At 42.5% G+C, this 14,452-nt stretch overlaps 1 protein-coding gene across 1 annotated transcript in view; it reads right to left on the bottom strand.

Annotated features, from left to right (window-relative positions):
* ITPKA (inositol-trisphosphate 3-kinase A) overlaps window positions 1-6,989 on the bottom strand; it is a 44,376-nt gene extending 37,387 nt beyond the window's left edge. Inside the window, exons 1-2 of the mRNA XM_009895723.1 lie at window positions 6,778-6,989; window positions 1,956-2,127 (exon numbers count right to left, since the gene is read on the bottom strand). Coding sequence (XP_009894025.1) covers window positions 1,956-2,127; window positions 6,778-6,989 — 384 coding nt within the window. The remainder of the gene's footprint in view (window positions 1-1,955; window positions 2,128-6,777) is intronic.
* Between the last annotated feature and the right edge of the window lie 7,463 nt (window positions 6,990-14,452).

Raw genomic sequence — 14,452 nt, 5'->3', positions numbered from 1 at the left:
TTGCGAACAAGCTCGGCTGCGTGTGCCCGGGGCTGCAGGGGCCTCCCGTAAAGCCGGAGTTTTCCGTCAGTCAGCGCTTTACAGGCTGAGCAGTGTTTAACCAGGTTACCCTCAGCCCCGGGTTGCTGAGATACCCCGGCCACCTTTTCTGAATGAATTTCAGCAAATAACAACCCCCTCCACACACACACTCGGTACTTCTTCCCTGCTTCACTCCCACTCTTCACCTAAAAGGTAACCCGTGCTGGGCTGCAGCATCTGTTGTAATTGCAGCGATGAAGACCTTTGGAACAGGAAAGGCGTCCTACCGTAGGGTTACATCAGCTGAGATGATTAATAAAACTAATAATTTTGGAACCAAATGCTAAAGTCTTCAACTTAGTTTTTTGCTCATTTATCTCATTGTTTCCTTGTACGCTCCCATCTGTCTCTTGCCATCTGTTGTCTCTTGCCTGGTACTCGGGCTGCGAGCTCCTTGCAAAAGAGGCCGCGTTCCCTCAACACGTAACGCGAGGCAGCCCAGGCTGCGGCCAGCACTTCTTGGTCCTGTGATGCTATAAATAATTTGTCAACCTGTCTTGATTCGTTCGGATTATTCGGTTGCAGTTGACTATTTTGGAGCCCGATCTTGCAGGTAGCCTTCGGAAAAGTCTGTGGAAATGGCACCACCGCACGATGTGCCTTCTCCTGAGGCAACTGCCGCGCCGCTCACAAAGCCCACAACTTGCAGATGCCCGGGGAGCAGGCAGGAAGGCAGCTGGGGAACTTCAGAAGGAAAAATTCAGGCGTCTTCAGATGCTTTTCTAGAATTAAGTGGTGCCTAACCAGGAATTCAGACAATCTGAATTTCCAGCTGAGACGGCCAAGTCTTGTGGTGGATTTAGTTCTTTGTGTCGAAGCACAAAGGAGCTGCCAAGGTGTATGTGGTGGGTGAGGTGGGGGTGACAGCCAAATTATGTACAAACACTCGCTAGCAGTAAAATGCTGAAGAAAATGGTTGGCAGGGCAGCTTTTCACCAACAGACAGAAAACCGAAGTAGGAGGGTATTCCTTCATGATAGACCAGAACGGGTTTAAGTTGTTTCTGAAAGAAGACAGAGTCACTGCTTTTATTATTAACCTTGTAATTAGTTTCAAATTTTTTAGTGCAGAAAGGCAGTCTCAAAATATGAAGACTGATTAGCCCTAATACATACCTAAAGTCATAACAGTTTAATGAAAAGTGTGAGTCTGTAACTGGCAGCTTTATAAGAAGACTCGCTGTGATAAATTTACAGGTCGCAGCCAAAAACGCAGAGGCCAGTTTTAAACAAACGGGTATGGAAGATTCCATACGCACAGGTCAGACCCACTTAACTAATTTCTGTAGCTGTGGCAGCGTCCGTCTATAGACGAGCAGGAGAGAAAAAGAGTTTATTCACAGGAGAGACCTTAAGTGCCAGCGTTCGCAGGGCAAACAGGAACCCTTCAGGGAGCCGTGCGGCACGTGGAAGGACAGTTCCGTTTCCAGCCTCTTTTGGCCGTTGCTCTATCAGCCGATTCTGCAATTACGGGACTATATGTGGTCTATGATTAGGAAACCTTATTCAAAAGGTTTCCTTATTTAGGAAACCTTAACCTTAGCAACGGTTCTGAGACCACCAACTCACTCCACAGAGGGCTAAGATTAGTTAATAGTTCAGTTATAAAATGTAATTTATAAAGGATTTAATTTCAACTAATGAAGATGGAAAAAATATATGCAATACATTTAATTTTAATAAATTAGTATATGTATAAAATTAGAAAAATGTCAGTTTAATAATATCAGTGATGATTGGTTGGATAAAATTAGATAGGTTTAGCTGCCTGCTTTTATGGCATATTAGCTTTAGAGAGCTACTGATCTCTGAAGTTTGTGTAAGATTTAACTCAGAGTCTTTCAACACTGCCAGGAGAATAAAGAGATTCTTCACCCAGTCGGGTGTCACCACGTTTGCTTGTAGGTGTACAACTGTTTTAACAAAAGGAGTGGCGCTTTTGTCCTGGTGAAGTTGTAATGACTTGTACTTTCCACTTGTGAAATCCTGCATTCCTGACAGCAAAGGGCTGTCAGCATCCGTTAATGACGCTTGGCAAGAGCTGGATCTGATAAGATACAGATATGTGTGTCCCTGTTTTACAGATGGGTGAACTGATGTACAGACAGTACATGAGTTGACTACAGACACATGGTGAGTCGGGGGCAGAAATGGGCGCTTCAGATTTGCTTTCTGCTGCTGTAACCACCGGATCACATTCCCACTTCCAGCCCTAAAAAGTTTTGTTTATCACAGTCATTCTGATTCATATCGGTATTGCTTCTCACTGCTGAGGTTTCACATTTCACACACTCTTGCTACAAAAAGAACTTTCTGCCTTTATTTATATTGGCAAAAAAAAAAGACCATTTCATTCCCATGAAATCCCTTTCTAAACATTGTTATCATTAACATGTTACTTATTTTTACTTCCTTTCAGTTTGCATTCCCATAGAGTGTCTAAGCCTTGACAATACAAAGGCAAAGGAGGTGCTATGGACACTTCTAACAGACAGGAAAGATTTCACGTAGACAACAGTTTAAATATGGTGTAGAGGGGAGACTGGGGTTGAACTTGGCCTGCTTTGCACATACTTTCTTGCCCACATGAGACTTCTCAGAGGGTCGAGCGTGACAGCTGAGAAACTGTGCAACCTGTTGTAGGTGACCCTGCTCTGGCGGGGGGGTTGGGCTAGATGATCTCCAGAGGTCCCTTCCAACCCTGACCATTCTGTGATTCTTTGAAACACCGTGTCCTTCAATTCCAACCTGAGCATGACCTAAGAAGACCTGAAAAGTAATTGAGAGCTGGGATTCGTGTGTCTCTCTTGGATGCAACAGATACAAGCAAGATAGCATTTATAAGTAGTTATGATATCTCTTGCAGGATATAATTGGGGAGGGAAAAAAAGGTGGGTACGTTTTCCGATAGGAAGGCCCTTTTTCAGGACTTGAAGAAAGGTACACGGGCGTGAAAATTGGTCGGGTCTAAGGGAAGATCCCACCTCGCCCACAGACCTTTCATGATCAAGTCAAAGGTTCCCCCCTGTGGCTGAAATGAAGATCGCAGCTCCTCCTGGAAAGTCGAAAAAGAAAAGCGACGGATGGGCTGAGCTCCTGTGAGGAGTGGGGTCAGTCAGGAGCGACTCTGCGGAAAGATGATGCTTCTCTGCAGAGAGGAGGTGGGAGCAGAGCAGGTTCTGGGCCGGGTCAGCCTGGTGTAGCTGGCAGAGCAGCAATGGCAGTGAGGGCAGACAGCTTCATCGGCTGGTCACCCACTACAAACGGGCAAGGGACCCCGGCTGGTGTTTCAGTTGCTCTGTCTTTGCTACTGGCTAGATTAAGTGAGCAGGTTAGTGCATGTGGCTGTCACATCCCCTTTTTGTCATACAAACACAACCAGATCAAACTATCCAAGTGCATAGCTACCACATGCAAGAGGAGAACGAGACTCCGGACCCTGGTTATATGACATGAATGCAATTGCTGCAATAAATGGGAGCTCTTTCTTTTTCAGATTAATTTTTTTAGGCTATTTGCCAAATTCCTCTGTGCAAGGCTTGGAGACTTTTAATATAATCTCTGGACATCTGCTCAATGAATGCCATATGAAAAAAGGACTTAGGAAACTGCTTTTACGGAAGAAGCAGCATAGCTGTAACTCAGGCAGCAGTTTTTGAAATCCTACTGTGGCTGGATGATTAAGATGTGAAGTGACACAATGTTTCAGCTGTCCCCTGCCCTGGTTCTCTGGCCCAGAATCTGTGGATCAGCACATGCAGAAATCACTTTTTCTATTCTCCAGCCCTGCTGTCAGCTCAGCTGCTAGTGCGCCGTAGTACTGCTGCTCCTGAGCAGCCCAGAGTCTGTAGAAAGTTGGTGACCTGAAAGGGGAATCCAAAGCTGCTGGGTAAACACAGGAAAGATGCTGTTGGGTTTAAGCAGCGGAATAAAGTTGGATGCACATTCCAAGGATAGGAAAGATGACTTAGCAGGGGATACTGGGATTTGAGCACATCCTCAGCTAGGAGGTAGATGTGGTATATTGGTGGAAGTGAGCATGGTTGTATAGATCTTGATGTACGAATCAGATGAACCTGCAGGAAAGAGACAGTAAACTACGAAGGTCCCCTCGTGGCTGGAATTAAAATTACATTTCCAAGTTCTATTCCTGAACTATTCCTGAGCTATTCAGCTACTTCGCATACTCCGATGTGAGAGGGGGAGCGAGAGAGGGAAACTACATGCCTCAAGCACAGGCAGATACCACTGCCCCCTGGGAAAAGGGGTTGCAAGTGTTTGAGGTTATAAGGTGACTGCCATGAGAACAGGCTCAAGCATAAGGCCAGGGGTAAGAAGGAGTGTATGCAGCACCCCTGCTACCAAAATGACTCACCGTGGTCTGCTGGTACATAGAGCATAGGGTTACTGCATAGGGAAGGGTAGGAAAGTACTATGGGAAGTAAGAGCTACACTGGAAGTGAAGAGAGCGGAGGTTACAAGTGACTAGAAAGCATTCAGGAGGAAAAAACTCTTTTCTCCCACGTCTGCACCATCTCACGCTGCAGAGAGTTGCTCTTCTTCCTTATGAGGGAAGACTAAGGCCTTTTCTTCCCACTTCCCTCTCAGCCTGTCACCACCACCTTTCTCCCTCACACTTACTGCTGGCCTGGGGGGCCACCGCATCCAGGCAATAGAGTAAAATGGGAGAGGAGAAGGGCCCCCGGGTGTGCTATTCCATGATGGGAAGTGTGTGTTGAAAGGAGCAGCCGGGTGGATAAAGGGCAGCAGCACCACTGGCAGCAGACTGCTAGTTTGACATGTGAATTTTGCGCTCACTCCTCAAAGTTCCTGCAACTTAATAGAAGAGCACCTGAGATACTCTCATGTTTTTTGCTTGTGTTTTGCCTGTTCTCAGCTTAAATAAAAGATTCAGCTTCCACAACTGTCACTTTAGCAGAAAATCCATACAAAAATGCTGTAACTAAACAAGAAGTTTTGCTGTCATGTGTTTGAGATGATTACAGGTAACACTTCACCCTAACAACCACGTTCCTCATAGTTCCCTGTGAACTGACTGCGAGAAGTTCAGTATGAAGATTTGATTTAAAGATAATTACTGCAGTGAAACCACTTATTAGCTTTACACTTTAAGGAAGCACAGTTGTTATTTTTGGCCAGCCATTTATAACCCCCCTCAGAACATCGGGACATATCTGCCTGTGCTTACAGCAATACTCACATTAAAATCTGTGGATTTACTCCTGTTTTATAACAGTGTAAAGAAGAGCAGGATATGTCTCGTCGTGTGTGCAGGCAGTTTCTAGAAGTTTAATTTCACCTGTTCACCCTGCAACCCAGGGGTGTACTTAAAGAGAAAATCATGGTTCTTCCCTATCAGAAGAGATTAAAATACATCTCAGCAAGAGGCTATTCCACTTTTGAGACATTTAAAAGTATAAATTATAAACACCCCCTCCAGATTATGGAGAAAAATGAAAGTCATAAATAAATAGTTCAGATTTTAACAAAGATTAAAGCAGAATCTAACATTTTCCACAGAAACCATCACTAGTAGTATTTACTACAACAATTAATCTGGCATGGCAGCTGAATTGAAAGAGTCTTTTTAATGAAGGAAGTTAGGACACAAATGTGGTCAAAAGCTTATATCCCAGCAGTCACAGGCTTTTATTTCCCTTTTCAAGAAGAAAATTTCTGGAAAACTCTTAAAACTTCTTACTGAACAATCGAATAATGGGGGGGTTGGGGTGGGGGAGGGTGTGTGTGTTTACTATGTTAAAGACTTCTTTGTCCACACAATTTGCTTTGCCAGTTCATTTGAGAGTGCTGCACTAAAGATCAAATACGTCCTGAAAAATCATAGGCACACTCTAGTGATATTAGCGATGCCATGTGAATGTATTTTAAGGCAAAGGTAAGTGAGAGTCATCACTAAGCAATGAGCAAGCAGCTTTGTTTTAATGTAAGGGACTAGTTTGTGCCTGCGCAGAATTACTCATACTGAGAATGTTTTTTAGAGTTTTTTAGGATATATAAGTGTTCTTTGGCATGACATAATTGCAAATTAGTTGCAATCTGTCTATAACAATGTCCACTTTTTCCTGCATATTCCCAGCATGCCTGTTAGCCCACATATTTGCCCAGCTTTGTAGATTAGATTACAGTATGATGGAGAACCTAACAGGGTTTTTTATTCACGTGATTATTCTTGATTATTTGTCCTCTGGAAACAACTGAAATATAGGATAAAAATAGAAATACAAGATAGAATAAAAATTAAAACAATTTGTAGAAATATTCAGGAAATGTTTTCTCTTTGGTTTGTTGTGGTTGTTGTTGTTGTTGTTTCATAAGATTAAATATTTGCATGCAGTTTATTTATTTGCCTGTGAGAAGTGCTTACACATGCCTTCTTTACCTGAAGTCACAGGAATAAATTTAGCACTACTGGAAGTACATGCTTATTGTCTGTGTCTTCAGAGGGTTTTCCACTACTTGTATCCGGCATATTCTTTAAGTGACGAGTGCTGCAAAGAAACGTCTTGTGTATTGACTTCCTCCACTCCGATCGTAAACGTGCTGAGGGAAAAGAGTGATCTATGAAAATCACCAAGAACAGCAGAATTAAAATACAGCATGAGGACAATGTTTCCAGCCTCACTGCTAACGCAAGCCTTGTGCCATAGGGTTGTACCTCTTCCTGCCACCACCTCGGGGTGGCTTCGCCTCCATCCAGCCTTGGGGGGCGACGGCCGGGCCGGGGGGCGGTGTTTCAGCACCGCGGACAGCTCCGAGACTCCGCTGGCCACCAGGTCTGGCCACCAGGTCCACCCAGCGCGCCGGGAAAACCCGCCACTTCCGGAACGACCCCCTTCCTCCTGTGAAGTCGAACTGTTGGGTTTCCATACAAGCTATGGATAGGTTGTTTTCGTAGTGCCAGTCACTGTAAGGCTGTTGGTCCCAAAGCGGCGTTGAGAACCAAAATAAAGCTTAATGTTTGTACTGCGTTATGGTCATGATTCTGTCTTTGAAACAGAGAACCCATATTCTTTCATGACCTAGAAGTCTCCAAAACTACCGCTGCTAGTAAGGCTTTGGAAAAGTGCCTGATAAGAATTTTAAACAGTCAAGCAATGATAGCACTTTAACCATAATGATGCTGCTAATGCAAGCATGACAGAACCCGTGACATAACCATTGATGCTGTGTAAGTGATCACAATGGACAGCCTATTGCACTAAATGTTGCAAGAGTAAATCAGTATAAAAATTAGATAAAATAACATGTAAAAAGTATGCTTAAGGTCTCGTTCTTCCAAGCTTCTTCTGTGGTAATGTGTATGTAGTTTTAATTACCTTTTCTTTTTTTATATTATTTTGAAAGTAAAGCAGGTGGTAGGCTGGATGGAAAATAATTTCTGATTTTTGCATTAAAGAAATGGTAGCTGCTCAGTTCATGCTGAAGTACATCAATAAAGGGGACCATAAGAAGGTTCCCTAGGGCCATGGATCTGTCTTTTTCGGTGTTTTGGTTTTTTTTTTTCAAATCAGAATATAAATTCCTCTGTCTTCTTCTTCAGCCTAGTGGATAAATTCTGACATTTCCTGCGCCGTTGTTCTGATGGGTTTCTTCAATTCTGTGCATGAACAAACTACCCAGGACCCTGCTGCAAAAGTTAATGCTGCCATATCTGTGTGCTGAGCTAATATCTGGCACTTGTCTTTGGTGTTTCCGTCATTGCTATGAGCACAAAAAGTTCTCTTCAGTAACTAAACTGGGATTGCAGATCATTAAATTGGGTTTCCATCTCTGTTTCGCTTTCCAAGACAGCAGATTGCTGGAAAAAGACACTGAAAGCAAGACAGGATTAAACCATCAATTCTTCCTCGTAAGGTACTACATTACTATATTATAAGCCAGAGTTGGTCAATCTTTCAGCAAATTCTTCTGATTCCTCTGACAGAAATGGTGGCTCAGCAAATAAATGTTTCTCCAACCTCCTGAACTCACGGTACTTTCCACTGTTTAATCCCAAGGTTTGTTTTCAATGGAACTCGTCGGACAATTTGTCCTAATAAACAGTGATAAGCAAAATAGCCCTGCAAAAATGCTAGGGGAAAAGTACTCTGTGCTTTAACTGGCATAAAAAAACTATTAACATGGTCTTTACCTGCATGGAAAAAATACAGCAAAACAAAGAAAAAATGGCGAGGGTATTTTACTCATGCATCCAATACATTATTGCCTTAGGTAAGAACAGTTTTGCAAGGCTGCATGATGACCAGACAGGAAACAAAGAAAACCACATCCTCTTTGAAATTGCAAGGAGGAGACCTTTCTTGCCCTAGTGGGGTTGTTATCAACCTGAAGAAACACTCTTTGGTTTTAGCTTGTGGTTTGTTTTTTTTTTCTTTTTTCTTTTTTTTTTTCTTCTTTAAGTTGGCAAGGGCGAGTATTAATTGATTATGTTTACTAACTAGAATCTAACCCTTTTGTGCTTTTTTCTGTTTGAGGAATAATGAACCCTATTTCTCTTATAATGGTATCAAAGTACTTGCCAAAGAATTTGAGAAATTGCCTCACGAGGACAGAAGCACCTTCAGAAATAGAAACACTAGGTTGAGATGATACAAGGAGACTGACATGAAGTGTCTAGAAGTTTGTTTGCTGGACTTCATTTGTATTTTAAGAACTACATTTCCCTCAGTGGCAGTTTTTGGTCATTTTCATTAAAACCTTTTCCCTTCTTTGATACACACACATTTGGATTCCTGGAAAACAATGTTGTCTTCAGATTTCATAGTGTAAATACCTCAGCGGAATTTTGGCTGAGATTAATAATAGAGATATTAAGCTGCACTTTATATAGAAAATGGCTAATGGCAGGTTAGATGTTCATACATAGCCATACACCACAACCTGCTTTTCAGATTGTCACATGAAGATCAAATTCATAAAGAGATATTCAAAGAGGGTGAATAGATAAATGTCTGCTTGAAACAATGACAGAGATGAATCAAAGCACACAAAAGAAAATTACTTTTCAAATGTAGGCAACTCAAAATTAACTGTTTTCATAATTCATTTTTATATAACATTGAACCATAAAGTTCAGTTAGAGCTTAACAAGGGTGCTGATAAATCAAACCCATAATGCCATGTTTTCCTGCCAAGTTACAGGCCCAAAAAAAAAGTGCAGCATAGAAACAAGAAGTTCTTGCTGGAGCAGCACAAGGTAATTTCCAGTGTCAGAAGCTGGACAGTCCTCTCATCTAGGCAAGTTAGGGAGGAAGGCTTGGGGGGCAAACTGATGAACAAACTACTGGGACAAGAAAAACACTAGTGGCCAAGTTGAAATTGAATTGTTATTCCAGAGAAAGAGGGAGATAATCAGCAAGGAAGGGGGACAGAAGCAGAGGGAGAGAAAGAACAGACATAAGAGTCTAGAGATACAAGACTTCAGGTCAAGAAGGGATTGAAACACTCCAGCCATCAAGTATCTCTCTTCGGCCTCTCTGGCCCAGCTCACGCTTCACCACCAGATGGCCCCGTATGAACGTGGATGAAAAATTGGTTACCCGCTTCAAAGACATAGGGGCGTTTAACTCTGTGGGATTTCCAAGGGTGCTAGCTGCCAAAAGAATAAATGAATAATTAAATAAATAAATAAATAAACACCACCACAAAACCAAACAAACCAAAACCCCACAAAAAAAAAAAACCAACCAAACCCAAAAAACCCAAAAAAAACCCAAACCAAAACTAACTCAAAAAGTCTGACCATATGAGGCTGGGAAGTTTGAACAGCTCTAGGTTCACAATCTTGGATTTGAATCCAGGTCTCAAGTCCTGGGATATTTGGATGCAGGATCATGGCTCAGTCTTAAAAACACAAAAGGTGATGCACTAGTACAAAGACGACATTAAATTCACAGTACAAATGGGAATGTAATATGTGCCATACCTGAGTTCACGCTTTCTATCTATGTGGCACTTGCAAAGTCACGGGATTGCACCCAGCTTTGGGCATCGTGCTTCAGGAGAGATGCGGACCACCTGGAACTCGAGAGAATTCAAAGGAGAGCAGGAAAGATACAAAGTTCTGCGAAACATAACCAGTGTGCAAAGCTTGAAAAACACAGCTTGCTATGCTGTTTGATGAAGAGCTTTGTGGGCCAGTTGCAGGCAGCAGCTGGTTGTCAGCAGGACCCTGGGTTGAAGTCAAGAAGTTTAGTGGGGGACTTGGGCTCTGGTGCCATGAGCCAGCAAATGGGAGAACAAATCCTAGAACAGTCTCTTGAGGTTCCCTCCAGGTTCATTTTCTAAGATGTCTAGGAGGTTTCTTTGCAGGGGAATTAACAATTACATGTATCAGTGGAAAAGCACTGAATGTTAATGTCAACACCTGCAGGAATTCCACCAAAAACTTTTCTAGAAAAGGTGAAGTACAGCATATCTGGCATCCCGGGCCTTTTGACGTGCGTAGGTCAGATGAATGTAAGCTTAATTATAGAGCAGAATTTAAAGACAGGAAGACCTTGATGAACCAGTGTTTATTGTAATCAGCCCCACTTCAAGGTGCAGCAGTTTTGCTTCTTGTTACAAACACTTAATTTCTGGCTCTGGCTCTTTCTCTGCTGGCTCTTCATTTCTGGAGAGAGGAGAGGAGAGGAGAGGAGAGGAGAGGAGCGGAGAGGAGCGGAGAGGAGAGGAGACGAGAGGAGAGCTCCAGCAGGGCATGTGGGAAAGCTAGGAGAGGAGAGGAGAGGAGAGGAGAGGAGAGGAGAGGAGAGGAGAGGAGAGGAGGAGAGGAGAGGAGAGGAGAGGACCACACCATTGTTATACTTAGTAGGTAAGCACTAGAGGTCAAAAGCATAGTTGTTTTAATCTCTCATCTACATTGTTGGAGCCAAGCATTTAATGAATATATTCTCACAGATGCTGAAGTACAGCTGTGGTACTTTCCAAGATCTGTATTCTCTCCTACCTATGACCACTTGAAACCTCCAGGCTGGACAGTGCTGAGCTCACAGCCCTTAAGGCATTCTTGCTGGTCGGTGTGCACAGGTTACACCTGCCCCACAGGTAAAGGACTGTGATTTTCCCAAAACTCAACAGCCACAGCAACTAAATCCTGCTTTTCTTTTCAGACTAGACCATTAACCCTGGAAGTGAAAAGTTCTGATCTAGAGTACTCTTTAGCCTTAATTCAAATGCAGAAAGCATTCCACATACACAGGTGTAAGATAAGCCATGTTCACTCCTCTGACAGGTTGATGTAATGCTGTGTACATGTCCGAATCAGTTTGATAACGCAGACCTATGTCAAAAAGTGTCACCATACTTTTCAGAGTTCATGTGTCTCCCACCCTGGAGGAATGTCCTGTGGAATTCTCCATAGTCAGATAGGAATATCAAGCACTGCAGTAAAGCCCTGTAAAACATTACCAATAACTGAACAGTACATCCCTTCCTTGCTTTCAGATAGAGATGCACACAGTTGCTATGCCTTATCCTGAGGGAGAGAGGAGGAAATATTCATTGATGTACTGTCTTGTTTATATATTTTGCCCTTCAAACACCACGAGATTGTGATAATCTCTATAGGCACATTCCCCTTCAATAATAGAATTAAATTGTTAATTGTTACTTCAGGGTGTCCTGGTTTCAGCTGTGATAGTGTTAATTTTCTTTCTAGTAGCTGCTGTGTTCTGGATTTAGTATGAGAAGAAAGTTGATAACACGTATTGTTTTAGTTGTTGCTGAGTAATGTTTGTATCAGTCAAGGACTTTTTCAGCTTCCCGTAGAAGCTGAGAGGGAGCATAGGCAGGACAAGCTGGCCAAAGAGATATTCCATACCATACACATCATGCTCAGTTCATAAAAGGGGGTTGGCCGGGGGGGGACAAGGATCCGCGATCGCTGCTGAAGGTGGGCTGGGCAACTGCTCATTGGGTGGGGAGAGCAACTTGTGCTGTTTCACTATTTTGTATATTCTTTTACCGTTATTATTATTACTGTTGTTATTTTCCTCTTCCATTACTGTTCTATTAAACTGTCTTTATCTCGGCCTACGAATTTTTTTCCTTTTCTCCCTCTTCTCCCTACCCTACTGAGGGGATGGGCAGGGGGCAGAGTGAGCGAGCAGCCGTGTGGTCTTCGTTGCCGGCTGGGGTTAAAACATGACACAGGGTGTGGTGTGTACCCATGTTAGGGGCCCTTTTAGGTAGACAGGATTACACCTTTGCTTTACAGTGTGCTGCCCCAAAAGACAGAAAAATCTTTTAAATTCATAAAATCTAAGGTTTATGAGAACATAAATTAGGAAAAAATAAAGCAAAGCAAACAGAAATGGTAATACATGGTATTTACTAAGGCTGCAAGAGTTAAATTCATATAAGAATTTATAAAACAGTTTACATACAAAATAAGTAGCTAAACCAGCTATTTCAGAGCTGTTATTTATATTATTACAATTCTAGAAAGACTATATTCTCATCAGGTCTTAAACCTTCAGTTTGCAGAATACGGAGGCCAAATCTGTTTCAGATACAAACAAACTCCCAAAACCTGAGTAGAATGAAAAATCCTTGGCAGAGGCTGTAACAAATGCCTAACACGTAGCACACAGTCAGCTGCCAGCAGTAAGACAGGGTACTCCTGAGAGTCCCGCGACGTGTAAACCACAGCAACAGGAACTTGGGGAACAAATCCAAATTCTGACACGGTATACAGCGAAGTGGGTGTCTGGCTCTGCACAGCAACAAAGAATATTACTACAAGTAAAAGCATCATTGTGTTTAAAATTACAAAACCTAAAGGGCTCTACTTGCACCAATAGTTGCTGTGCAGCTAGACAAAAAAAAAAAAAAAGCCAAACCCATAATCTCAGCCTTCCAGATAGGAACCTAAAAGACAAAGACCAAAGAATGTATGAGTCAGTTACTGAATAATAAAAATCTTCAGGATAATACATTGTTTATATTAATGGAATTGATTTTCCCCCTGTTTTTGTGTCTTACCTGTGCTGTCTTTCTGGAACAGGATGGACCCAGAATCAGTTGTTTGACGTTCAGATGTCAGGCGGGTTCTCTCCCAACTTCATCACTCTATTTTTCCATGCTTATCAAAAGCTAGAAGTCTCAAGGGGCTTCTTTCCCTTGTAGGCACCTCAGGGGACAAATTTTAATGAATCCCTGGGGGTAAACAAAATTTAACCCTACAGAGAATGATGTCCCCCCGTGAGAGAGGATTTCCTATCTCTTTTGGTTTATAATTAAGAGGGATGGAAGATGAGCTTATTTTTAGGGGGAAAGAATGCCTTCCAAACATCTTTCACTTCATATTTGCATCTCGCCTGGCAGTAATATCTCATGCGTGGAGCAGGTGCTTGAACAACATTCTCACAAAAAAAATCCTTCTTACAATAGTTGCAATACATCCAGCAACATGCACCTGGCAACAACCTGTGCCCGAATAGGTCAGCATCTGCAGCACCTGTTTGGTGGCCTCTAACTGTGGGAACTCAGCAGGAGTCCCTACATGCAGTTCAGGTCAATACTGAAGAAGGGATCTGGGACAATGCCATCAAGCGAGGTGGGAGTTGGGATATTAGTCATAGATTTGTAGGTTAAAAGCTTTCCCCATACTTCTGCTGTATCGTAGAAACACAAACTTGAGTATGCCTACCTGGCTTTAAGGAATCATGCTGAGCTCTGCTCTGAGCTCCAGCAATGCCTGACCTGTTGTGCCTTTGGTGGGACATCACAAACGATGTATAAGCTCATTAACAATGCCTCTACAGGGTGGGATGATGGGACTTTTTGAGAAAGCCCTTTCATCTTGCTAAGCTTTGGTACATCTCCAGAAGGAGCTACAAGAAGGATCCTGGAGGTATGAGGGAATTGTTGTAGTCACTGTGAACAAAGGTGACGACATGCACACAGGTAGTGCTGAAACAGTGTTGAGCTGGTTCCCTTTTACAGACCCGATCCTGTGATGTATCACTCATTTTTGATCTGCTGATTCACTGGAGTTTTAGTCTCAGTATACTGACTGAGATTTACAATCACTTGAACTTTTTCTTTAAAAATAATTCTTACTAGAATCAGCATTGTAACTGAGCACATTCGATACTCAGTCAAAACTTCCAAGAGGATTTCCTGTCATTTCACACTTCCACCAAGTAAATTCTCTGCCTGTTTTGATTTTCTTTGCTTTACTTTACATAAGTTATATAATTTAATAACTTTTTGTTTTATACTAAAGCATAACCGAGCGTACAATTCCAGAAGGAAGGGAGAGATAAGAAGTGCTGTGCCAGGGACAAATCATGCCAGGCCTACACCACTATCACAGATCATTAGTG

This window comes from Charadrius vociferus, unplaced genomic scaffold, assembly GCF_000708025.1.
Source record: "Charadrius vociferus isolate BGI_N301 unplaced genomic scaffold, ASM70802v2 scaffold111, whole genome shotgun sequence".
NCBI lineage: Eukaryota > Metazoa > Chordata > Aves > Charadriiformes > Charadriidae > Charadrius > Charadrius vociferus.
Note: the sequence above shows the minus strand (reverse complement) of the source record. Positions and strands in the feature narration are given on the sequence as shown.